We start from the raw sequence: 23112 nt of genomic DNA, 5'->3' as shown, positions 1-23112 counted from the left end.
CCACATGGGGCTCTGCACTGGGCGTGGAGCCTGCTTAGGATTCTCTCCTCTCCTTCTGCCCCCATCCTCTCCCACTCACACATGCTCTCTCTCTAAAAAAACAAAAAGAAAAAGGAAAAAGAAAAGAAAAAGGAGTCTAAGATTAAAATCAAACAGAACTGAGTTCAAACCCTGGCTCAGCCACTGAACTGTGTATCTGGGAATAAGACACTTCACCTCTCTACATCTCAGTTTCCTCGCTGGCAAAATGAGAATAACAGTACCTACCTTAGAGGGTTTGGGTAAGGGATTTTGGTTTGTTTTTTCTTAAGGATGCATAGGACAGCAGATGAACTCGTGCCACAGTAGGCATTCAGAAAATGGTAGTCTCTTTTCCCTAAGTTATTTCGAAGCTAAATTTTCATTATTTCTATTATCTCAGACTTCCTAAGGTATGCTAACATGGCACTTCTTTACAGATATATGGAAAGAATAGCTGCCTGTCTTCAGGGGACGACACCCCCATTCTTTTGGGGAACTGCTCTTCCCTTCTGCTGCCAACCAACCAACGCGCCCAAATGAGAGCGGCCATCTTTTGCCTCCCGGCCGGTCACAATAATTGCTCAAGGATTTGACAAAAAAGCCGGACTGGAGTAATCACATCCCGGCTTCCACCTTCATGACCGGTCTGGAGAAGGGCCCATGACCCCAGACGATCAGTTACACCCTTGGAGGCCTTGCCTCTCTATCGTCAGCGAGCTGTAAGGGATGCGAGCTGTCATGTGAATCCAGGATTTTCTAACAGCCATGACCCCAGCCTTATGCAGAAACCAGTTCAACAGAAGGAGGTCACCATGCAGGTCAGCACGCAGGAAGACACCATGGGAAGCAGGAGCAAGAGGTACACAGAGAGTCCTCGTGCCACGAGGTCCTGGGGCCTGGTGCCCACAGCTGTCCACCTGCCCCTTTCTGGCGACAGAGTCTGTCCCTTCCTGTGATTTGTTTTCTGTCATTTGCAACCCCAAGAATTCTGAGTCATCTACTGCTCTGATTTGTACATTGTTTTACTAGGAGGGTAAATTGTCCATAAACTCCAGTACTTTCACTGCTGCAAGGAAACAAGGTCATGACTCGGCCACACCTCGCAATCCACGCAAGTGTGCAGAGCTGCCTGCTGACCGGAGCTTCCTGAAAGCTCACGGCACCTTCGGTCCTTGAACATGACGCCCCGGGCAAGGAAACTCTTCGGAAGGCGGCCACCTCCTTTTCCATACCTGTCATCAGGCTTTGTCACATCTAGGTTCTGTCCTAACACGATGACCCTGGGCCCACCCTGCAGCTCGGCCACTAGGCCCAGGGTTGCTGTCCCCCCACTCCAGGCTCAGACAAAGAGGATTTGAGGACGTTAGACACACGTGCCCTCAGGGCACTGCCCAAGGAAAGCTCCCTTGAAAGCCGTGGGCTCTGAGACAGTTCATTTCTTCTCTAATTGAGGCGTTGGCTTTGGGAAGAAAAAAATAGTTTGGTTAGAATATAAACAAACGATGTCTCTAAAAGTAGAAAAGAATCTTATTCAGAAGCTAAGTTTCAGGAGATAAAAGCAATCTTTAGTTTATAAAGTGAGTTTCCCATCCCGTCCCTAAATGACTTCTTTTTTCATGGAAAGAAAAACAGAAACGGTTTCCTTGGGGAAAATTGTGTCCTTGGTCAGTTGGAGGCAAACGACAGGCGCGGCCCCACTGGGGGGCCCCCACCTCCCCGAGCTCACTTCCGGGGCTTAGAGCAGACAGGCCGTGCCTGCCAGCTGTTTCCTGACACCCAGGGGAGTCTTCGACATTCCGTGTGCCTGTCCGGTGAGCAGCCGGGAGCTGGGGTCATTCCCTGTCTCACTTACAGATAAGAAACTGGTGCCATCTTGAAAAGATAGGAATGGTGTGCGGAGAGAAGGCAGAGGGAAGGCAACATAGACCTGTGGGAGGCTGTGAGGTCTGCTCCAGAGTCTTTATGAGATGACCTCTTACTTGTTCTTTTATGCTGTGAATATAATTTGCAATGTGTGGTGTGTGACGGGGGAGCTGGCTGGAGACTGGGGAGGAATGTCCTTCCTCCACCGTGCTCTTCTCCGAGAGGAGGGGACCAGGGGCCATCTGGCAGGGGCTGTGTCATGGGCTGGGCCACATGTACTAGTGGGCCAGGTCATTGTGCTCGAACACGCTTGCACGGCTGAGCAGCCTCTTTCCTGTTTCCTGCTTCTGTGGGCCTGAGGCGTGAGGTTCATATGACCCTACCCTGCCCCTTCTTTCCTTCTTTCTCGTGCTGGTGCTTTCCTGCCATGAAGCCGTGAGAGTCAAGAGAGGGGGACTTCAGTAGAACGGAGGCAGGAAGGGAGCAGGGGGAGCTCCCCTGCAAATCCCGCAGGAAGAGACGGACCTTGTTCACCTTACACGTGGCTACCACTTGGCTGCCCCAGCAGGAGGAAGCAAGGCTCTCCTCTTCCCCTCGCCACAGCCCAGTCAATGACGGACAGTCACAACTCAACGAGAAGCCTCTGGACGTCTAACTCCCCGTTGACAACAGCCTTTCCTCTACAAGAGGGCATACCTCTCCTTTCTTCTTGCTTGTCCTTGTTGCAATTCTCTGCTATTCTCAAATAAACCCATCTTTTGCTGGTAAAATAACTGGCAGTTTTATTTTTAAGGGGAGCAAAGCTAACTTGGAAAATTTTGCAGTTTGGTCACATGGCTCTCTCTCCCCACATTCCCTCTCACGTGTGTAAGGACTCTCTCTTCTTCTATATCTTGGTGGCAGGTGGGTGGGTGCCTTCCAGATTTGGACTTTGTCAGAGGGAGCAGTCTTATTTAGGGCTCCAGTGGCTCCAAATTGCCAGAGAATCAGGAATGCCAGGGATGATAGGCACCCGGTCAATGATATCTTGTTTCCCATTTGTTCATCAGGAACCCCTCGGGGAAGAGGCAAACTTGCTCTTTCTTACTGCCTGGGCTGTTCTTCTTGTCCGTTAGCAGGGCGTGTGTAATAAAAACACCGAATGATGCCATAAACGAGAGAAACAGTACTCCTGGGTCACGTGCAATCTGCACTGTCAAGGCAGCCCCGCTCTATAAAGACACCAGAGGCCCAGGCTCCTCCTAACTTGTGGCTGCCCCATCCCTAAGGTGTGGAATTTGTCCCCATCTAAGTGGGTTCTTCTTCCCATCCGTATTCCAAATGGCTGGGAGCAAAATTGAAACATACTGGGGACACGCAGGATGCGCCCCTTCGTCTAAGACAGGGCTCAGCCAACTGCAGACTTCGGGCTGGCCGACTGTTTTTGTAAGCCTGGTTTGGTCAGAGCATAGCCACTCTCGTTTCTGAATTGCCGAATGGTGGCTTTCAAACTACAAGGACAGAGCTGAGTAGTTGCAAGAGAGATAGTATGGATCACAAAGCCTTAAATACGTACTCTCTGGCCCTTTAAGAAAACGTTGCTGACCCCTTCCCTAAGGGCATGATCCAGAGGCTACCTACTCCACTGCTCAGAAGTCAAGTGCCAAGGACTAGACCCTGGTCCTGTGGCCACACCTACCTGCAAGGAAAGCTGGCCGGCCATTTGCCCAGCTAGACCTTTAGTGATTACTAAAGGAAAAAGGGGAGAATAACTATGGGAGGACGACCAGCTCTCTTGCCTATGCTGGGTCATGTGTCCTTTGATTAGATCCTGGTGCCTGTTATTTTAAAATTCTGAGATGAACCAGATTCCTGCTACTCATTCATAATCATGTTGGTTTCTTTTGTTATCTCTGCCTTCCTCATTGGGATATTTCGGGCAGCAGAACCAGAGTTCCATTCAAGAGCTGACTTTGCTTCCAGAGTCTTCTCCCTGAGCGCCTTTATCTTCAAGTGTGGACTTAGTGTCCGGCCGTGCCAGCCTCCCTTCACTTCCGGTCACAAAGTCTCTGCTGCCATGGCTCTTCCCACATCACTGGTCCATATCTTTGTCAGAACTTGGTCCAAAGCAGCAATTTCCGGGGCACCCGACTGGCTCAGTCAGCAGAGCATGTGACTCTCGATCTCAGGGTTATAAGTTTGAGCCCCATGTTGGGTGTAGAGATTACTTAAAAATAAAAATCTTTAAAAAAGAGAAAGCTGAAATGCTTTTTACCTCTGGGGATGGAAATCGTCCTCTGGGTAAGTTATGAACTTGTTGCACCCTTGATGGTAGGGAAGTAGGAGTCTTAGCAGATGTCCCAATAGGTAAGTTCCCACCCACCCCATTCCTATCCTATCTCTGGTCGCATTCGTGCTCTGGGACAGGACTTTCTCCTATTCTCTCCTCCCTCCATGACATTTCACCCTCAACACGCAAGCCCTCAGCTTGGAGTGTTTCTAAAGCAGGCATGTAGCTTCTTAACAGTCTTCGTATAGGTCTGCCTCTTTTAAATATCCTCCCGAGGCTATATCCAATCTCTGATCCCATCACATCATCTTGGTTACACCCATGAGATCATATTTATCACCCTGTGTTCTGGCTTCAATCTGGAACTTGCTCATGACTCATGCACTGTCTGCATATGACTGCAGGACAGCTAAGAATCAGGTCTGGGGCAAATTTTGAGACCATTATGTGCTATGTGAGAAACAAATGAAAGGACTATGGGTCCCAGCTCGAAAGGGAAGCCTGGATGCTCGCCATCTTCCAACCATTGAAGAGCCGCCATGTGGAAAAGGGATTAAAACATGTCTGTAAGGTTTCTGTAAGATCTGACTTTTTAAAGCCAATGAGCAAGTGGTCCTTTAGTAAATAAATCTAAAATTAAACAAACGAACAATAGATATATCCATGAGATGGGACTTGTTCTGAATGGCAAAACTGGGATCAAAGGGAAACACTTTCTGATGCAAAATCGAAAAGGACCTTGTAAGAAGTGGAGCTGTCCAATGTGAAATGGGTTACCTGGACAGGTAGTGAGAGTCTGGTTTTGATGGTATTCAAGCAGTAATAACCACTGGACTCCAAGCAGAATGAGTTTAACAAAGTGGCTGGCCCGGGTAGTATCATTTTGATGACAAAGCAAAAGGAACCTTCTCATATAGGCTCAGTTAGAGGGGATTTTTGTGAAGAATTCAGCTCTCATCAATGGTGAGGGAGAGCTGGGCAGCTAGGCTCCAGGAGGGATAGGAATGAGATCAGCTCGGAGCCAGCCCCACTGTGGTGACTCAGCTCCCACTCTGTTCCTAGAATTTTTTTTTAGTTCAAATTCATTCTTGAGAATCTGAAGGGCCATTGGCCAGACAATGGGCTTGGCTTCCCCTGAGTCAGGTGTTCAGTCCCGGTTCAATCAGAGGTGGTCATGGGGGTGGAGTCTTATGATACGAACATAAAATCATGGTGACAGAGACCATCCCTGCAGGGTGTGTGAAAGTTCTCAGAAAAGTTGGCAGGGCAGACACCCTCAAAGTGATCTTCAGGGTCCTGTCCAAACTCAGCACTCACTGATTCGGGGTCCAAGGTAATTCCAGGCAGATGATGTTCTTTATGGCTGTAAAAAGGGCGGGACTAATTCATCTTCAGCCGGAGCCATGAGCCGGAACTACAAGGAGGGGGTGGCAGAGGTGACAGCAGGGCCACGGGGAGAAGCAGTGGAAAAGGAAGAAACGCCCATGGTCACCTTGCGGCCTTGGGTGGGCTGCCTGCTGGGACATGCATTGTCTAGATCAGAGCCTCTCACAGGCTGAATTACAAGTCACCTTGCGCTCGTGTCAATGCTGTTTATAAAACAAACTTCTAACTTTTTTGAATAGTTTCAGATGTGTAGAGAGGCTGCACCAACAGCACGGAGCCCCCATACAGCCGGCCCCCAGCATCCCGTGTTGCTGACATTACTACAGCACGTTGTCACAACCAACAAGCTGAGGTTAATACGTATTTATCTAAACTCCGTACTTGGTTTGGGTTTCATTAGTTTTTCTCTAATGTCATTTTTCTGTTCCAGGATCCCATCCAAGACACCTGTATTCGTTTCCTGGGACAGTCACAACAAATCACCACATACCTGGTGACTTAAAACAGCGGCAACGTGTTCTCATGGTTCTGGAAGCCAGAAGTCCTAAATCTGTAGGACATGCGTACTGTGCAGCCTCCAAGGAAGAATCCTTGCCGCTGCTTCGAGCTTCTGGTGGTCCCAGCTGTTCCTCGGCTTGTCACCATGGTGGGGGCCATGTCTTCCAGGGATGACTCCAGTCTCCGCCTACGTCCTCACATGGACTCCTTGGTGTATTCAAATGTCCCCCTCCTTTCATTTATAAAGACACTGGTCATTGGATTTAGGGCCCATCCTAAACTCGGGATAATCTCCTCTTGAGGTCTTTAACTTCATTACATCTGTAAGACCCTATTTCCACCTAAGGTCACAATCACAGGTACTGGGTGTTGGAACTTGGCCATATCTTTTGCGGGGGACACAAGTCACCCACTGTAATACCACGTTACACTGAGTCATCACGTCTCCATAGGCTGCTTGGGACTGTGACAGTTCACAGACTTTCCTTGCTTTTCACGAGCCTGACAGCTTTGAGGATTCCTGGTCAGGTGTTTTGTAGACTGTCTCTCAATTTGAGTTTGTCTGATGTTTTTCTGCTGGTTAGACCAGGGTTATGGGCTTTGGAGAGAAAGACCGCAGAGGTAAGTGTTGTTCTCAACGCAGCATATCAAGGGCATCTGTTATCACCTGGATTTGTGCTGATGATGTTAACCATGATCACCTGGCCAAGGAAGTGTTTGCCCGGTTTCTCTACAGCAAAGTCACTGTCTTACGCCCCCATTTCTATACCATATTCTCCGGAAGAAGTCACTAAGCATGGCCCGCACTTAAGGGATAAGAGGCTCTGCTCCACCCCTTGAGGGGAGCATTTGCATAAATTATTTGGAATTCTTCTTTCGTACAATTTTTTTTAAAGATTTTATTTATTTATTGGAGAGAGAGAGAGCACGAGCAGGGCGGGGGCAGGGAGAGAAGCGGGCTCTCCGCCGAGCAGGGAGCCCAACTCAGGGCTTGATCCCAGGACTCTGGGATCATGACCTGGGCTGAAGGGAAACACTTAACCGACTGAGCCCCCAGGTGCCCCGTCCGTGCGATTTTGCATGCATTCTCTCATATGAAAGACAGGTGTCCTGGATTCCAGAGTCCTGCTGCCTTTCCCCACATCTCCTTAGAGAAGTTGACATGCAGGACAAATCATCTGAGCAGACGATCCTCTGACAAATTTTCATGAACAGAAAACACTAGAGGACAATGCTCTTCAGAGTACGGCCCACATGTGTTTATAGGTCTGTAATCACATAACAGATACTGAAAGTGACATTCAGAAGCTCTATAGCCACTGGACAGAGGAACTGTGTGTTTGCTGAGCTGACAATAAAGAAAGGGGCTTGTATGTCACATGCCTTTATTCTTACGATTATTTTCCCAGTAGCTAATTTTTACTGCCTTTTATACGAGATGAGTCCAGGCCGGGTTGGGGAAACGATCTTCAGTCAGACTGTGGGCCGCACTGGTGCGCGCCTCATGCAGGCTCTGGTGCTCGGGGCTGCCCCCTCTCCTCACTCACACCCACCTGTGTTTGCTCCCCTCATGGGAGGCAGAGGCCAGGGCCTCACCCGGTGTTTCTTCTTGTAAGGGCACTAATCCCGTCATGGGAACACCACCCTCATGACCTCATGTGACCCTACTTACATTCCAGAGGCCCCATCTCCAAACACCATCGCCTTGGAGGTGAGGGCGTCAACATAAATTTGGGGGGGGGGATGCAGTTCAGTCTGGAACACCTACTATGTGCCAGGTTCTGAGCTAGACAGGGGAATAGCAGCGGGAGCTCCCACATGGGAGCAAGAGGTCGGGGCCTCACCCCACTGAGCTCATGGTGTGACCTCTCCCTCTGGAGCATACTGTTCCCTCCTGCCTCCCATCCCTAGGTTGGACAGCCCCTCTGTGCCCCCCCCCCCCGGCAAGGAGAACATTCTCCCTGTCTGCTCTCAGCTCCGTGGACAATTTGGGAGAGGTCTGCTCTTGCCATGCTCTGGGCCTCAGGCCTTTCCATGACTGAAGCCCACTCGATTCCTTTTGCTGGTGGTCAGGCACATGCAAGGGGCAGCAGGAGAGGGATGGGAGCCTCACATCCACAAAGGGTTTTCAATATAGACTACTCCTTTTCCTTTTTTTTTTTCCCCCTCCAATGTAGGCTTCTGACATCTCCAAATTAGGTCATTCATATCATCATGTTGGCTGAAACAAGTTCATCAGCGGACCACCCCACCAGGACTTAATTTAACATGATAAATATATCTTATATGTTGATTGCTATTATGCTAAATACAGAAGAGCATAGAATCTGTAGATTTCTAGAAACCTAATGTATAAAAACAGGCAATCACAGCGAAATTTTTGAGATTAATAAAAATGGTTTCTTAGATCCTTCAGTTGGGCTTTAGTTGAAAATAAATCCTGTCATTATCTTGGGGATAACCTATTATCACAGTGTGTTCTGTGTTAAAATATATGGCAACATAAATCATGATTTGTGTAACCCTATTCTGGCATTATTTTCACTTTACAATATACTAAGAGCCTCGAAAAGTGCCATCGGCCAGGCCACCCGTGGACGCCTGAGAGCCCTGCTGAAGATCTTTTCCCCTCCCCTCCTCTCAAGGTCATCTTCCTGGGAGCCACGTTCTGTCTCTGGAGGGGCTTCCCTTCCCAGCCAACCCTCTTCTCGAAGGTAGATACCAGCTCTTTTGCTCATCAGAGTTTGGCTCATTGCTATTCCCCTGTCTAGCTCAGAACCTGGCACACAGGAGGTGTTCCAGACTGAATTGCATCCCCCCCAAATTTATGTTGACGCCCTCACCTCCAAGGCGATGGTGTTTGGAGATAGGGTCTCCGGGATGTAAGTAGGGTCACACGAGGTCACGAGGGTGGTGTTCCCATGATGGGATTGGTGCCCTTACAAGAAGAAACACCGGAGAGCTTGCTGTGTCTCTCTCTCTCTCTGTCTGCCATGAGAGGCCATCTGCAAGCTAGGAAGGGATACATCACTAGAAACTGTTAGTGCCGGAGCCCTGATCTTGGGCCTCCAGCCTCCAGAACTATGACAAAATTCATTGCTGTTGTTCAAGCCACCCGGTCTGTGGTATTTGGGGATGGCGGCCCGAGCTGACTAATAAAGCAGGTGCTCCATGGAGTTCCCTTGACTGAATCACCAAGCAAGGCATCATTCTGGAGCAGACAGATCACGGACACAGGCCTCATGCTTTGCAAGGACCCCTCTCTGCTTCAATACCCTTCACTTCTGGAGTCTTTTACATGAAACCCCAGCCCTTCCAGGCCAGGGACATAGAATCAATGGCAGTTTGGGTTCTTAGTGTCTATTTCTCGGCACAGGGGCAGCAGACAGTTCTCTCCCAACAAGGCACCTGAACCCCTTGGTGGGGGGCTTCTTCACCACCACGCTGACGGGGATTCTGAAGGCCCTCTGGATTCAGTGTGGGGGAGTGCTGTGATCGATTAGTAATGTCTGTCACAGCTGTGGACGGGGCAAGCGGAGGGGTCTGTGCCAGTCTGGACTTAGAGCTGCTGCCTGGAATGCAGTTAAGCATGGGCATCTGGCACGAGCACTGGTGCCTTCTCTGGGCAGGAGATGTTTGCGGTCCCACCCTCAAAGGGCTCCCAACCTCTGCAGGTGCCCAATGAGGAGTAAGGAGCACGGGGGTGCAGGGAAGGTCCGATGACTGAGGAGCCCTTACTTCTGTGCCTGCCCCTCAATCAGAGCAGTGCTGAGCTGAGAGCATGTATTTTCTCTGCCTTGGCCCAGGGCTGGCTGCAACGGGGAAGGTGAGTGACAGAGCAGTGGCCTGGTGACCACAGGGACAGATGCATTGCAGGTCACTCAGCCAAAGCTGTGGGGGAAGTGAGAAGTGAGGCAGGAACAGTGCAGGCAAAAGGGAGAGAGACAGGGCCCGCTGGGTGACAGGGATGCCAGGAACGAAGGCTCAGAGGCAGGTAAAACACATCGGAAGCCTGGGCCACTGGAGCAGCAGGCGTGGGCTGGGGAGAAACGGCGAGGGGAGGAGGTAAGGGCAAGTCACCCAACTGAGTTCCTTGAGCCAGCAGCCTAGCCGAGAGATGACACACTGCTTGTGAAGCTGGGCGGCCTGGGTTCAAATCTTGCCTCTTGCTCTTCCTACCTGTGTTGCTTTGGGCAAGTTACTTAACTTCTCTGGGCCTCTGATTCCTCAACCAGGGATAATAATAGTACCTAATTTCATAGGGTTGGTTGTCAAGGTTGAGTTAGAATGTATGAAGCACCCAGAACAGTGCCTGGCACACAGCACTATGTAAATTCAGTTGTGAGCGTTACAAGCATCTCAAGTAGTTGGAACATGAACCACCATTCCGTGAACTGTGTTCCATGGGGTCCTCAACGAGGAGATGCTCCCATCAAAAAGGTTCTTATGGCTGAAAACATTTGAAAAATGTCACCTATCATATCTGGATGAAGACTTGGCCAGTCCATAGTAAAACAAAAACAAACCCAAAAGCAAAACCTGTCTCACTTTATTTAGCCCAGTGTTTTCCAAGCCTGGTGGATCATGGAATCTTCTGAACACCTTGTGGGACAGTGTTCCACGGGACACCAGTTTGGGAAGTGCTATGACAAAGGCAGCAGGGGAGCCTCTGAACGTATTGGACGGGGTTCCCAGGAGAACCCATCGGGCCCGGGTGAGCCATGGCAAGATTCAAGTGCCAGAGGAGGAGGAGGGAGGCCGCTGCAAAGCCCAGGGTGAGGGATCCCCATAACTGAAGGCAAGGGTGCGTGTGAGAGACACAGTGGGAGACAGAGAAGACCAGAGTGCTGTTTGGATGTGGAGGGCGGAGGAAAGGCGGTGGAGGTGACCCCGAGATTCACATTTCAGGAGGGAGCAGGAAGGGGTCAAGGATTGGGGGTATCCCTTACTCTGCCTGCTCACTCCAACACTCCTTCCCAACCGTGTGACCAAGGTGAGTCTCAGCCTCATGGCTTCCCCCAGGAGGGGACTGGAGAGAGAAAGGTGGGGACAGCCCCATCATGGGGAAGAGCAGCCCCAGGAGGCCGAAGACCTGCTGTCCCTGCTACGCACAGATCGTGTGGTTGTAAAAACGACAGCAGACGTCCAGGGCCTCTCGGCTGACCTCTGGGCTGGTGCTGAAAAGAAGCCAAGGATGCGTTCTGGGCTCCAGGCCTGGCTCTGTGGGCCACAGAGGGCTGTGCAACCCTGGGAAGTTGCTCCGTGTCTCTGGTCCACCCTTCCTCCCCACATCAGCCATGACCATAACATTTCTACCCCTCGCTCCGGAGCCAGAGGCAGCCCTAAGGCACTCGGGCCTTCTGTGCCCCGTCACTGTCAGGGCCCCAGAGCCCCCCGGCCCGGGCCTCACCTCTGGAAGGCCTCACGGCAGCACTGGTACACCTCGAAGCTGCTGCTGCTGACCGTGGTGTTCAGGAGGGCCGTGCAGTCTGCCGCAGCCCGCGGGGGCACATAGAGGATCCCTGTGCAGAGAAGGCAGCTGGTGGGCAGGGTCTGCCCGCTCACTCCCCACCCTGCCGGGAACTCCCAGAGGGGCCAGAGCCCCGGTGTCCGGCCCTGGATGGGGCTCGAAACTCAGGACTCCGCCAGGTCGGCACTCACCTGCCACGCAGGCGTTCGCCAGCGACACACAGGTCCCCGTGCACAGCGCCCGGAGCACTATCCGGGAGAAGTCGCTCTTCCGCTGGGGGGCCATGGAGGCTGCAAGGAGACAGGGGTGCTGAGGTCCAGGAAGCCCTTCTGCCCATACTCCACACTTCTGGATACATCTACTGACTCTCCTTCCTCCTCTGGGCAGCCAGAGGGATAGAGGCTCTCTTCCTGACTGCTTACTGAGTTCGGGAGTCCTCCTTGGCCTGACTTGGGCCCCCAAGCAGTGCCCCACACCTGCCAGCATTGGAGGCAGATTTAGGAAAATAAGGTGAGTTTGCTGTCAGGCAGACCTGGGATTAAATACAGGCCCAGCCACCGACTAACTGAGTGACCGGGGCCATCACTTTCCTCCTCCATCAAATGGGATGGTTACACCACCAGGCAGGGGGACGGTGAGGAGTGGACAGGACGGCTGCTCAGAACTGCGCAGGGCCCGCCTCCCTAGGCCTCGCCGGGTCTGCCTGTCCACTGTGGGTATGGGAACCAACAGGCCAAATCCTCAGGGGACAGGCCAGCCCCGCGCCTTCCCTCCCTCCCCAGACTCCTGAGCCAGGTGCTAACCCCTGGGCTGCGCCCCGCAACAGAGAAGGACTGGAAGGGACCTCTGCGACCATCTTGCTCAGGCTCTGCCCTGGACATACGGGACGACTGAGGCCTAAGGATCCCCAAGAAGTTGTTTCAGAGCCTGGGCCCCAACTGCCCATGTTGCTGGGGAGGCCCCCCAGGACTCACTCAGGCCTCCCAGCATGATCCCAATGGAACTGAAGTTCGCAAATCCACAGAGGGCGAACGTCGTGAGGATTTCTGCTCTGACCTGAACATACAGAAGATGAGTGAGGGGGGGCTTCCCTTGCATGGGGCGGGGCGGCCCCACATCACCCCGGCTCCCTGGCCCTAGTGTTGCATCCACTTCCAGTGTGTCTTTGACCTTTGAAGCCCTTGGTGCTTCCCCCAGCCCCCCTCACGCCCCCAGGCCTCAAACACCGGCCTCTAGTTTAGTTGGGGCCTCACCGCCTGAGAAATAGCCCCCTTCCCATCGCCTTGAGTCCCTTTATTGTAATTGCCAGCCTTTCCCGGGCTGATTCAGGCTTGCCATGCCCTCTGGCGTAGGCCCTACTAAGTAAGCTCTGTGCCCGAGGGGCACTTGGTGAATGGCCCTTCCCAACATGGTAGACTGGAGCTTGTTTTCCTGTGGGGGCTCTCAGGCTGTGAGAGGACAGAGCACTGCCTCCTGAAGTGAGGAGCTGAGAGCCCAGCCAGCTGGGCCCCATGCGTGTCCCCACCTATGACCAGATTGAGCAAGTCAATAGCCTCTTTCCGTTTTAGTGTCTCCATCTGCAATGTGGGAATAATAGCACCTGCCCGAAGGGCTGTGATAAGGGTCACACGCTGTGGGTATTTAAGCAAAGTAATTCTCCTTCCCCTCCCAATTAAACAGTTGTTTAATTTCCCAGAAAGAGGTGTAAAGAGCCCAATGGAACAATTTGGAATAAAAAAATTGGCTTAGATCATACCTCACACCATATTTAAAAAATCAATTCTAGAGCTTTGAAGTAGATAAATACTGATATTTTAAACAGCAAATAATAGAAAATATAGGAAAATAATAATTAGACTTACCAGGTAGCATTATTACTCTCATTTTGGAGAGGAGAAAACGGAGGCTCAGAGAAGTTAAGTAACTGAGGAAGTTCACACAGCCAGAAGGTGGCTGTGTCAGAATTGGAATTCAGTTCTGACTGCGAAACTCATGCTTTTAGATATTTTACCATATTGTCTCAGGAATTTAACACTTAACAGATTTCTGGAAGGGAGATAACTTTCTAAGTTAAGAAATAATAGAAGAAATCATAAAGGAAAAGATTTGGTATAAAATCTGTTAAAAGAAAAATCCCAAAATACAAGATGAAGGGGAAGAAGGACTAGGAAATATATATAAAATATAATAGAAGAAAGTTAATGTCCTTATAACATAAAGAGTTTACACAAATGGATGGAAAATATTAAGGCTCCTGCCTCCTGCTTGCTCACCTACCATCACCCTCTATACAGCAGCTCGTGTCATCTTAAAATGTAAAATGTCAAATCTTCAGGAACTTTCTATCACTCCTCAGCCAGTCTCTTCTACAATTACCACCTGCTCTAACTGTGTTTCTCTCCTTTAGTTCTCCAAACAAGTGCTTTTCAACCTCGGGGCCTTTGCACGTGTCTTTTCTTTGTCTGCAATGCTCTTCCCAGCTTCACCTGGCCCCTTCTCCTCCCTCCAACGCGTGGCCTAAATGCTATAGTTCAGGGGTCTTTTCTGACTATTCCAGCCAAGGAAGACCCCTGTTTCCTCTTCTTGTTTCCTTTGTAGAACTTCATTCAAATTGTGGTTTACTTTTTATTCCTTCGCTTCCTTGTGCTTCTCACCAGGCATGAGTTCCATGACACCAGGGACCGTGTTGGTCTACTTCCCCTTTCAATTTCTCGTGCCTAGCAGAGTGCCTGGCACCCTATGGGTCTCAAGCAATACTTGCTAAAGGAACGAAGTTCCTAAAAAAAGATCCTCAAGGAGTATCCCATCCATTATCTCTAGAGGAGAGACTGAGACAGGGGCTGAGGACGAAGACGGGGAATCTGTGCTTTTGATCTCACACAAATTGTTTTTAAACTGAAGGCTACATTCACTTACAACTTAAAACATAATTTGAAAGACAAGAAAAAAATATTTCCCCTTCAAAGTGCCTAGTAACCCAAGAGGTGCAAATTAAAACAATGAGCTATTATTTGCTTGTTAAAGTAAGCACAACTTTTTTTAAGAAGGCTGCTCACTGTTTGGTGTGTGGCCAGGTCAGCGCTACCAGCGTTTGCGAAAGTGACTGGGAGCGACCGCGCGAGGACTCATGCCATGTGATGCAGTCATCCCACAGCTGGGAAAGCTCCGGAGGAAATGATCCGAGAGGAGGGGAGAGTTCTGTGCTCAGAGCTCTTCATTTCTGCACGGTGTAAAATGGCCAAATGATGCAATTAACCCAGGGGGCCCACCAGCAAGGGACTGGTTAAGCATGTCAGGACGCATCCATCAAAAATGCCGTTTCTGTCCTGACAGTCGGTGCGGGGAGAGCCAGCTCGGCTGCAGGGTGGATGCTATCATGAGAACCATGTAACCTCTCCCTTAAACAAAGAATAGGAGAAAATGCACAAGACAACACTAGCTGTTCTCTTAGGATGGCGAGGTGACAGGTAATGGTTATATTCTCAGTGATGCTACAGAGAGCTTTATTTGTTTAGAAACATTCATTTTATAGAGCGTTTAGAGTTTTGTTTTTTTTTAAGAGAGAGAGAATGAGAGAGAGCTCATGCTCACGTGGGGGGTAGGAAGGGGCAGAGGAAGGGAGAGAGAATCCTAAGCAGATTTCCCGCTGAGCGCGGAGCCCAACATGGACCTTGATCCCACGACCCTGAGATTATCACCCAAGCAGAAATCAAGAGTCGGACGCTTAACCAACGGAGCCACCCAGGTGCCCCTAGAGTTTTCAGAAACAGGTTTTCACAGAAAAAGCCATCTCCTGAACTGAATCCAATATGCTGGCAGTGAACGTGGCGGGGCCTCCCTATCTCGCTCCTTCTGCTCACTGGACGCTCACATGTGTCCCTCTGGGCGCCCCGTGGCACGAATCACACCACTTTCCAGTAGGAGCAGTGAGGCGCCGTGGCTGTCCCGAAGCCACACAGGATGGTGGTCCGTCTACAGTGAGATCTCAGGTCTCCCCAGCGAGGCCCTTTCCTTGAGGCAGCGAAGCCCGAGGCCATCTTGTAGGATTGGGAGGCTGGGCGCCACCGCCATGTGTGCCCCGCCTATGCAGGAGCCAGGACAGCAGCTGCCAGGGGACCCAGGAGCAGCGGCATCACACCCCTGCTGCAGGGAGGGGACCGGGACACTCACAGAGATCCACTGCTTCTTGCCGCCGACCCACTCCTCTGCTCCTGCGAGACGGCGCTGCTTGTACCGGGAGAGCTCCTGATAGGCCACGAACTCGTTCAGGAACAGCTTGATCCCCAGCAGCTCCGCCACCACCGGGCAGTCCTCCCAGGCCACCCCCATTAGGAAGGCCACAGGCCGCAGGGCGTAGGAGCAGATGAGCTGAGGCACAAGGCAAGGGCAGCTGCTGGGACCAGGACCAGGGCTGGTGTCCACCCACTGCCACCCACCCCCGGCCCCAGGCCGCCCCTCGCCGGCCAAGGGGGCAGCCCAACGGTACCTGGAAGCTGAGCTCCTGGGCACCCACCATGGCTCCCAGCCAGGAGAGGGCAGCGTTGACGAAGGCCAGCAGCGCCAGGAAGGCAATCAGGTTGGCTCCGATGTTCCCAACCAGCTGCACGGAGACAGCGGCCCCACTGCTGGCTGCTTCTAAGAGGTTCTGAGCGTCTCTGTTTTGGGGACCAAGAACCACCATGACTGGCCTGTCCCCACAAAGAGCGGGGCTCCTCTTCCTGTAGGCTCAGAGAGGAACCCTGGACAAAGTATTTCAGAGCTGAGGGTCCTTGTTTTCTTTCTGAGACCCAGGGGCAGAAAGGGGCTGGTCCGAGCACTAGGATAAGGCCCGGACTGCCAGCGCGGTGCCGTGTCCACATGGGGGAGCCACCAGCCACGTGTGGCTTTGGAGCACTTGAAAGGAGGCTGGTCAGCACTGAAGTATGTTGTAAGCAAAAACAAGGACCAGATTTCAGAGGTTAAGTACAAAAAAAAAAGAACATGAAATAGCTAATTAATAATGTTTTATATTGATTACATGTTGAAATGACAATATTTTGGACATACTGTATTAAAAAAATATGTTATTAAAGTTACCTGTTTCTTTTGACTATTTAAAAACACAACTATTAGAAAAGTTAAAATTCTAGATGTGGCCCACGCTGCATTTCTAAAGGGCAGTGCTGCCTGAGACCCGCCCACCGTACCCCGAGCACGTTGGTCAAAGCGGTGCCTTTGCAACCTCTTTAACCAGGTCCATGTTACACGGTGGCTGTCGGGCTACGGTGAAGAGGTGTTTGCAGGTGAGTGACCTCGGGGATGGGGCTGCTTCAGTATGTGATGGACACCCTGGTGTGGGACCTCAAGGCACCGGGAACAGGTGGCCTGGGACTTTTCAGGGCCCTCCCCGGCACACACGCCACAGGCTACATCCCCGAACCAGGCTGCTCTCCCCTGCGGCCAGCCGGTTGTTTCCCGCTGGTCCGACCCTGGAAACTAAGATGCAGGACCGCAGTCCACGTGTTTTGTGAGCGAAGCCACAAGCTGGGCAGTGAATGAGCAGAGGGCCTGGGGTTGGGCAGAGAGAACCAGACGCTGCTGGCCCAGCCTCTGCTCCCCCAGCCTCTGCCCCCCCAGGCTCTGCTCCTGCCCTGCACCCTCCTGCTACCCCCCACCGCCCTCCTCTCCCCTCCCCCATTTCCATCCCCTCCCCTGGGCCTCTGCTACCCACAGACTCCTCCTGCTCCCCCCAACCTCCCTCCCCACCTCCCTCCCCTCCCCTTCTGCTCCCCCAGACCCTCCTTGTGCTCCCCCCAACCTCCCTCCTCCCCCCACACCCCCCTTTCTCTTTGTCTCCCACGTGCCCCCAAGCCGCCCTCCCGCAGTGCTCACCCTCCGGTCAGTTTCACCCCTTCCGCGCTCTTAAACTTGGACTCCTCCACCTCCGGGTAGGCCAGCTTGGAGAGGGCCAAGGCGCAGGGGGCGGCCATCACGGAGGCGGCGATCAGGGAGGCGGCATCGATCTGTGGGAACAGGAGCGAGGCTCAGCGGGAGGAAACTTCGGGGCCAGGAGTGCAGCCCAGGGCAGCAGGGTCACGGGTGCTCTGCCCCACTGGGTGTCGTCGTCCTCAGTCCTGCTGCCATCGTTGGTGACGGTACTGAGACCTTTTCTGGGTAAAGGGTCACGGGCTGTATGCACAGAACGTCCTATTTCCCTCTAGTACTTCTGTAAGTGCGGCCGAGCCCCTACCAACAAGGAAACTGAGGCCCCCGAAGATGAAATGTGACCCGCCCAAAATGAAGACAGAGAAGGCATTAGAACCTTCAGGTCTTTCGGCTCCAAGTTCAGAGTTCTTCCTTCCCTTACGGGCGGTCTCCCTTCGGCCGCTCATCTGAGGGCCGGTCCACCATTGGCTGAAGTCCTTGTGATGCTTTCCGACAGAGCTCACAGGACAAGAGTTGGGAGGGATCCAAGACTTGACCTAATTTGACCTCATAATGTAGGAATGTCCTTCCTCTATAGGATTCCCACCTTGAATACTTTCTGCAACAGGGAGCTCACCATCTCAAGGCAGCCCGTCACGCCCACTGCTGTGGAAATGGCCACCAAAGCAGCTACCCTTTGGCCCTGGGTCTGTCTGCTGGAGCCACACTGTAGAATTCCCTCCCAGCAAGACAGCAGAGCAGCCTGAGCCCCCGGGGCTCGTCCTTCCTCAGTTATTACCCTCACTATGGCCTCAAACCCTTTGCTTCCCTGTTTTTTGGTTTGTTTTTTTTTTAAGATTTTATTTGTTTATTTGAGAGAGAGAGCATAAGTGGGGGTGGGGCATAGGGAGAAGGAGAAACAGACTCCCTGCTGAGGAGGGAGCCCACCCCGACGCGGGGCTCAGTCCCAGGACCCCAAGATCATGAGTTAACCCAAAGGCAGACGCTTAACCAGCTGAGCCACCCGGGCACCCCTGCTTCCCTATTTTTGGCCCCAGAGATGGATGGGATATTTTCCCAACACTATTATTTACCTTGTGGAAAAATTAGAACCAACCCAAACATCTAACAACAAGGGAATGGCTAAGCATTGTCAAGCTGGCATGGGGGGGGCTCCATCTGAGGTCATGACCTGAGCCAACATCAAGAGTCAGACGCTTAACCGACTGAGCCACCCAGGCGCCCTTCCTTCTGTTCTTTTAAATCCCCTTCATATCTTTTCAGTGGGGAGTAGAAACCCCTTAACATGAGTATTGGCACCAACGCCCACCTTCTGCCCACCCTATCCTGGGCCCTGGGTGCGCAGAGCCTGCTCTTTGTGGGAAGAATCCAGCCTTGGGGCAGCTGTCCTCTCTGGATGTTCCAGGCTGGGCTTTGGGACATCCAGCCTCCAAGGGGCGGCCCAGATCTCATGGGGAGTGTGCCAAACCTGGAATCTGGGGCTTTCCCCCCCATCGGCCAGGCCCCTCCCCTTCCTCCACTTTGGAGGTCACATCTGCTTTGCCACCTTGAGCAGGGTACCCATCCTGCACTTGTCACATTCCTGCATACTGTCTGAGTGGGCCAGGCATGGCCAAAGCCTCAAGTGCTCCCGCTGGCCATTTCAGCTTGGAAAGGGCTGAATTCCGCCCAGGCTGACCCAGTGGGGCACTGGGTCAATCCACACATGGCCTCCCCACTGCCAGCGACTCCAGGCTGTGACACCTCCAGCCCTGCCGGCACCCAGTCAGGAATGCCTTCTGCCCCAGCATCCCGGGGCTTATTTCTGCTCAAAATGTTCCTCTCTCTACCCAGAGGTGTCCTATGGGGACATAGGATGAGCCCTCCATCAAAAATAATTTTACTGGGAAGCCTGGGTGGCTCAGTCTGTTAAGCATCTGCCTTTGGTTCAGGTCATGATCCCGGGGTCCTGAGATCGAGCCTTGCTTGTGCTCTCTCTCTCAATCAAATAAATAAAAAAAAAAATCTTAAAAAAAAAAAACCACAAAACTTTACTGACAAAGGAAAAAAAAATCCATATAACTATAAAGATAAAATGGGCCAGTTTCAGAAGGATGGATTTCTGACCCTAATATGTCAGAGAAAGAACGACTACTTTTCAACACTGCTGTTTTCTATTATTGTATTTAACTCTTTTTTTTAAATAATTTTTTTTTTAGATTTTATTTATTTATTCGACAGAGACAGCCAGCGAGAGAGGGAACACAAGCAGGGGGAGTGGGAGAGGAAGAAGCAGGCTCCTAGCGGAGGAGCCTGATGTGAGGCTCGATCCCATAACGCCGGGATCACGCCCTGAGCCGAAGGCAGACGCTTAACCGCTGTGCCACCCAGGCGCCCCTGCATTTAACTCTTAAACTGCTGTGAGGTGGGCAGTAATTCTGCCCATTTTATAGATGGGGAAACTAAGTGGTAGGCTCTCACTTGGCCCTGCTTAGAACCTCACAAACCCTATCCTGGGGCCCCCATTCCCGTACAGTTGATTAAGGACCATCAGTGGCTGATCCCCTCAACATGACCCTGCCCAGCCTGTGTTCACAGCTCCTCTCACAGGGGCCCCTGAGCCAAAGGGGTGGGGAGAGAGACCAGTTTCTGGCGTTAGTGGAGAGGGCTGGGGTCTGCTTTAGAGTTTGGGGGAATTATGGTGAAAAGGGAGATGTACAGGGACGCCTGGGTGGCTCACTCGGTTAAGCGTCTGCCTGTGGCTCAGGTCATGATCCTAGGGTCCTGGGATCAAGCCCGACTTCTGGCTCCTTGCTCTGCAGGGAGCCTGCTTCTCCCTCTGCCTGTAGCTCCCCCTACTTGTGCTCTCTCTCTCTCTGACAAATAAGTAAATAAAAACTCTTAAAAAAAAAAAAAGAAAGTAATAAAAGGGAGATGTATGTGGAGATCACAATGAAAGAATTCAGTCAAGGGAGCTCTGGGACCTCAGAACAGGGGAGGAGGTCTAGACCAGTGTCGTCTAATACAAATATAATGAGAACCATGTCTGTGATTTTAAATTCTCTAAGAGCCAATTAAAAAAGTAAAGAGAAGCAGGTGAAATTATTTTTGGTAATGCGTTTTACTTAACCCAACATATTCAAAATATTATCTTTCCATTCATGTAATCAATATAAAACTTATTCATAAAATATATCCCTTTTTTTTCCTTACAAAGTCTCACAGAGCATCTCATTTCAGACCAGCCACATTTCACGGGCTCGATAGCCACGTGGGGCTAGTGGTCAGTGCATAGGACAGCACAGGTCTAGAAAGATCCAATAGGAGGAGCGCAGGGCAAAGGGAGCCAGTTGAGCAACAAAGAGAAAGGAGGAGTGCTCAAGAGGGATCTTTTTGGAATTCAGGTGCTGAGGGCAAGTCAAAGAAACAGTGAGGAGCTGCGGGGGGCGGGGGGGGTAGTTGGGGAGGGGAGAGGGTGAGCAGGCCCTGCCGTGGGAGGCGGCCCTGGGGCTGCTGCAGTGGCAGCCAAGAGCCAGGTGGGGGCAGAAGAGAGCTTCTCTGACACCTGATTAAAGGCCCAGCCAGAGCCGGTGGGAAGAAGGGAAGGAAGGTCTGGGCGGGGGGGGGGGGGGGGGGGGGGGTGCTTTTCACCTGGGCCACCTATGGGGACTGGGGCGTTGTACCAGAGCCTGTGCATGGAGATTTGGTGGCCTCTGCACCTTCTGTGGAGCTAAAGGGAAGTGGGCACCCAGGTCCCTTCAGTGGGAGGCCCCACTGCCTGCAGCTGGGCCTGGACTCTGGCCTGAGACAAGAAGGAAAGGAAGCTGAGTGGAGAGGCAGACTGGGGAATAGGGAGAGCTCTCCCAGTATTTTATTCTTAAGTAATGGCCGCAAGGCTCCCGTAGTGGGAAGAATACCATTCTTTTAACTGACTGTGGAACCCAGAGCAAGGTCAAGACATGTAAAGGCCCTAAGTCCCAACCGTGGCACCCCCACCACCAACATGCCACCGTGAAAAAGCCTCAGGAACAAAGTTGTGAATTTCCATTTTTGAACTATCAAATTCCTTCCAGAATCAGTTCGGGTGGTGGTCTCTCTCTAGGCCTTAGTGATGCAAGTGGGAACCAGGTGATCTCTAAAATTCTAGTCGGGAGAGTGCCAAACCCAGAAGACCAAAGCCCCGGAGCACAGGGGGCCTTTCGGGAAGGTCACACAGCACCTGCTCTGCCCCGGGAAGCCCCGTGGGCAGCTGAGCTCACCATTGCGGCCTGTGCGCCCTGAGGGAAGGAGGCGCTGAGGTTGGCTGGCCCCTTGCCCATTCCTGAGGACAGAGAGGAGGAAGACAGGTGGAATTTGGGACCAGAGGAGGGGACAGGGTGGGTTATCCTTGCACCACCACCACCACCCCCCCCCCCCCACACACACGGCATCCCTCGGTTGACCCTGCGGGCAGGGAGGGGCAGGCCTCACTCTCTGTCTGCACCAGGAGGCCCATCTCACTCTAGGGGCTGAGCGACAGCGCGTGACAGGGATGACATAGGTTGTCCCTCTTTCTTTCCTTTTTTTTTTTTTTTTTGTTATTACAAATAATGTTGGGATTTGGCATTTTTTGACCACTTATGAAATAGTTCCATATCATAATATTCCTAACTGGATCAAAGGGAAAGAATATTTTTTTAAAGATCTTATTTATTTGAAAGAGAGAGAGAGAGAGAGAGAGAGCGCGTGCGCGCGCGCACGCGCTGCGCGCATGAGCGGGGGGGGGGGGGGGGGGGGGGGAGGGGCAAGGGAGAGGCATAGAGGGACAGGGAGAAGCAGGCTCCCCGCCAAGCAGGGAGCCAGATCTCAGGACCCTGTGCTCATGACCAGAGCCGAAGAAAGATGCTTAACTGACTGAGCCCCCCAGGTGCCCAGGAAAGAGTATTTAAACTGACAGATGTTCTCCCAAAAGGCGACAGCAAATGACACTCCTGTCAAGAGTGCCCCGCAGCCTTGCCGTTTAAAGGCAGGTAAAGGGATACCTGGGTGCCTCAGTGGGTTAAGTGTCTGCTTTGAGCTCAGGTCCTGATCTCAAGAGCCGGGGATCAAGACCCGTGTCAGACTCCCTGCTCAGCGGGGCATCTGCTTCTCCCTCTCCCTCTGCCTGCTGCTCCCCCTGCTTGTGCTCTCTCTCTCTCCAGCAAATAAAGTATTTTTTAAAAATAGAGGCATGTAAAATATTGTACATCTTCTAGAAGAAACAGAAGTTACTATTGTTTTAATTTCTTTGACTAGCAGTGAGCTGGAATATCTTTTTACGATCTATGAACTCTTTTCACCTGATTAATCATTCAAACTTTTTAAAAAATTGTGACTTTCGCCATACAGACGTTTTTCATTTTTATTAGTAGCTCTGTCAACCTTTTCCTTTATACTTCTGGATTTCATGTCATGCTCAGATTTTGCAAGAAAACGGCAAACTGCCGAAAAGCATGGGTAGAATTACATCATTTTTAGTAAAGAAAGAAAGAAAGAAAGAAAGAAAGAAAGGGAAAGAAAAAGAAAGTGTATTCAGGTATATATACTTAAATGACTACACAGACAGATCTGGAATGATGAATTTTAAGTCAGTGGTTCTCAAATCGAGCACTAGAGTCATCTGGAAGGCTTGTTATAATACAGGATGCGGCCGCTCCCCAGTGTTTCTGATTCAGCGGGTTTG

The 23112-nt window shown here is 51.6% G+C and overlaps 1 protein-coding gene across 2 annotated transcripts in view; it reads right to left on the bottom strand.

Moving 5' to 3' along the window:
- Positions 1 to 1036: 1036 nt before the first annotated feature.
- SLC28A1 (solute carrier family 28 member 1) overlaps positions 1037 to 23112 on the bottom strand; it is a 54061-nt gene continuing 31985 nt past the window's right edge. The window contains exons 12-18 of one of the 2 annotated variants that reach the window (XM_057303804.1): positions 17379 to 17509; positions 15994 to 16162; positions 15678 to 15875; positions 12482 to 12563; positions 11699 to 11797; positions 11448 to 11559; positions 1037 to 1480 (exon numbers count right to left, since the gene is read on the bottom strand). In XM_057303804.1, the coding sequence (XP_057159787.1) occupies positions 1465 to 1480; positions 11448 to 11559; positions 11699 to 11797; positions 12482 to 12563; positions 15678 to 15875; positions 15994 to 16162; positions 17379 to 17509 (807 nt within the window). In that variant the 3' untranslated portion in view covers positions 1037 to 1464. Of the gene's footprint in view, positions 1481 to 10569; positions 11215 to 11447; positions 11560 to 11698; positions 11798 to 12481; positions 12564 to 15677; positions 15876 to 15993; positions 16163 to 17378; positions 17510 to 23112 lie in introns of those variants that run through there. The other variant, XM_026510527.4, reaches the window with a different exon arrangement.

The sequence above is a fragment of the Ursus arctos genome, unplaced genomic scaffold (assembly GCF_023065955.2).
Source record: "Ursus arctos isolate Adak ecotype North America unplaced genomic scaffold, UrsArc2.0 scaffold_28, whole genome shotgun sequence".
In the NCBI taxonomy this organism is placed as follows: Eukaryota; Metazoa; Chordata; class Mammalia; order Carnivora; family Ursidae; genus Ursus; species Ursus arctos.
Note: the sequence above shows the minus strand (reverse complement) of the source record. Positions and strands in the feature narration are given on the sequence as shown.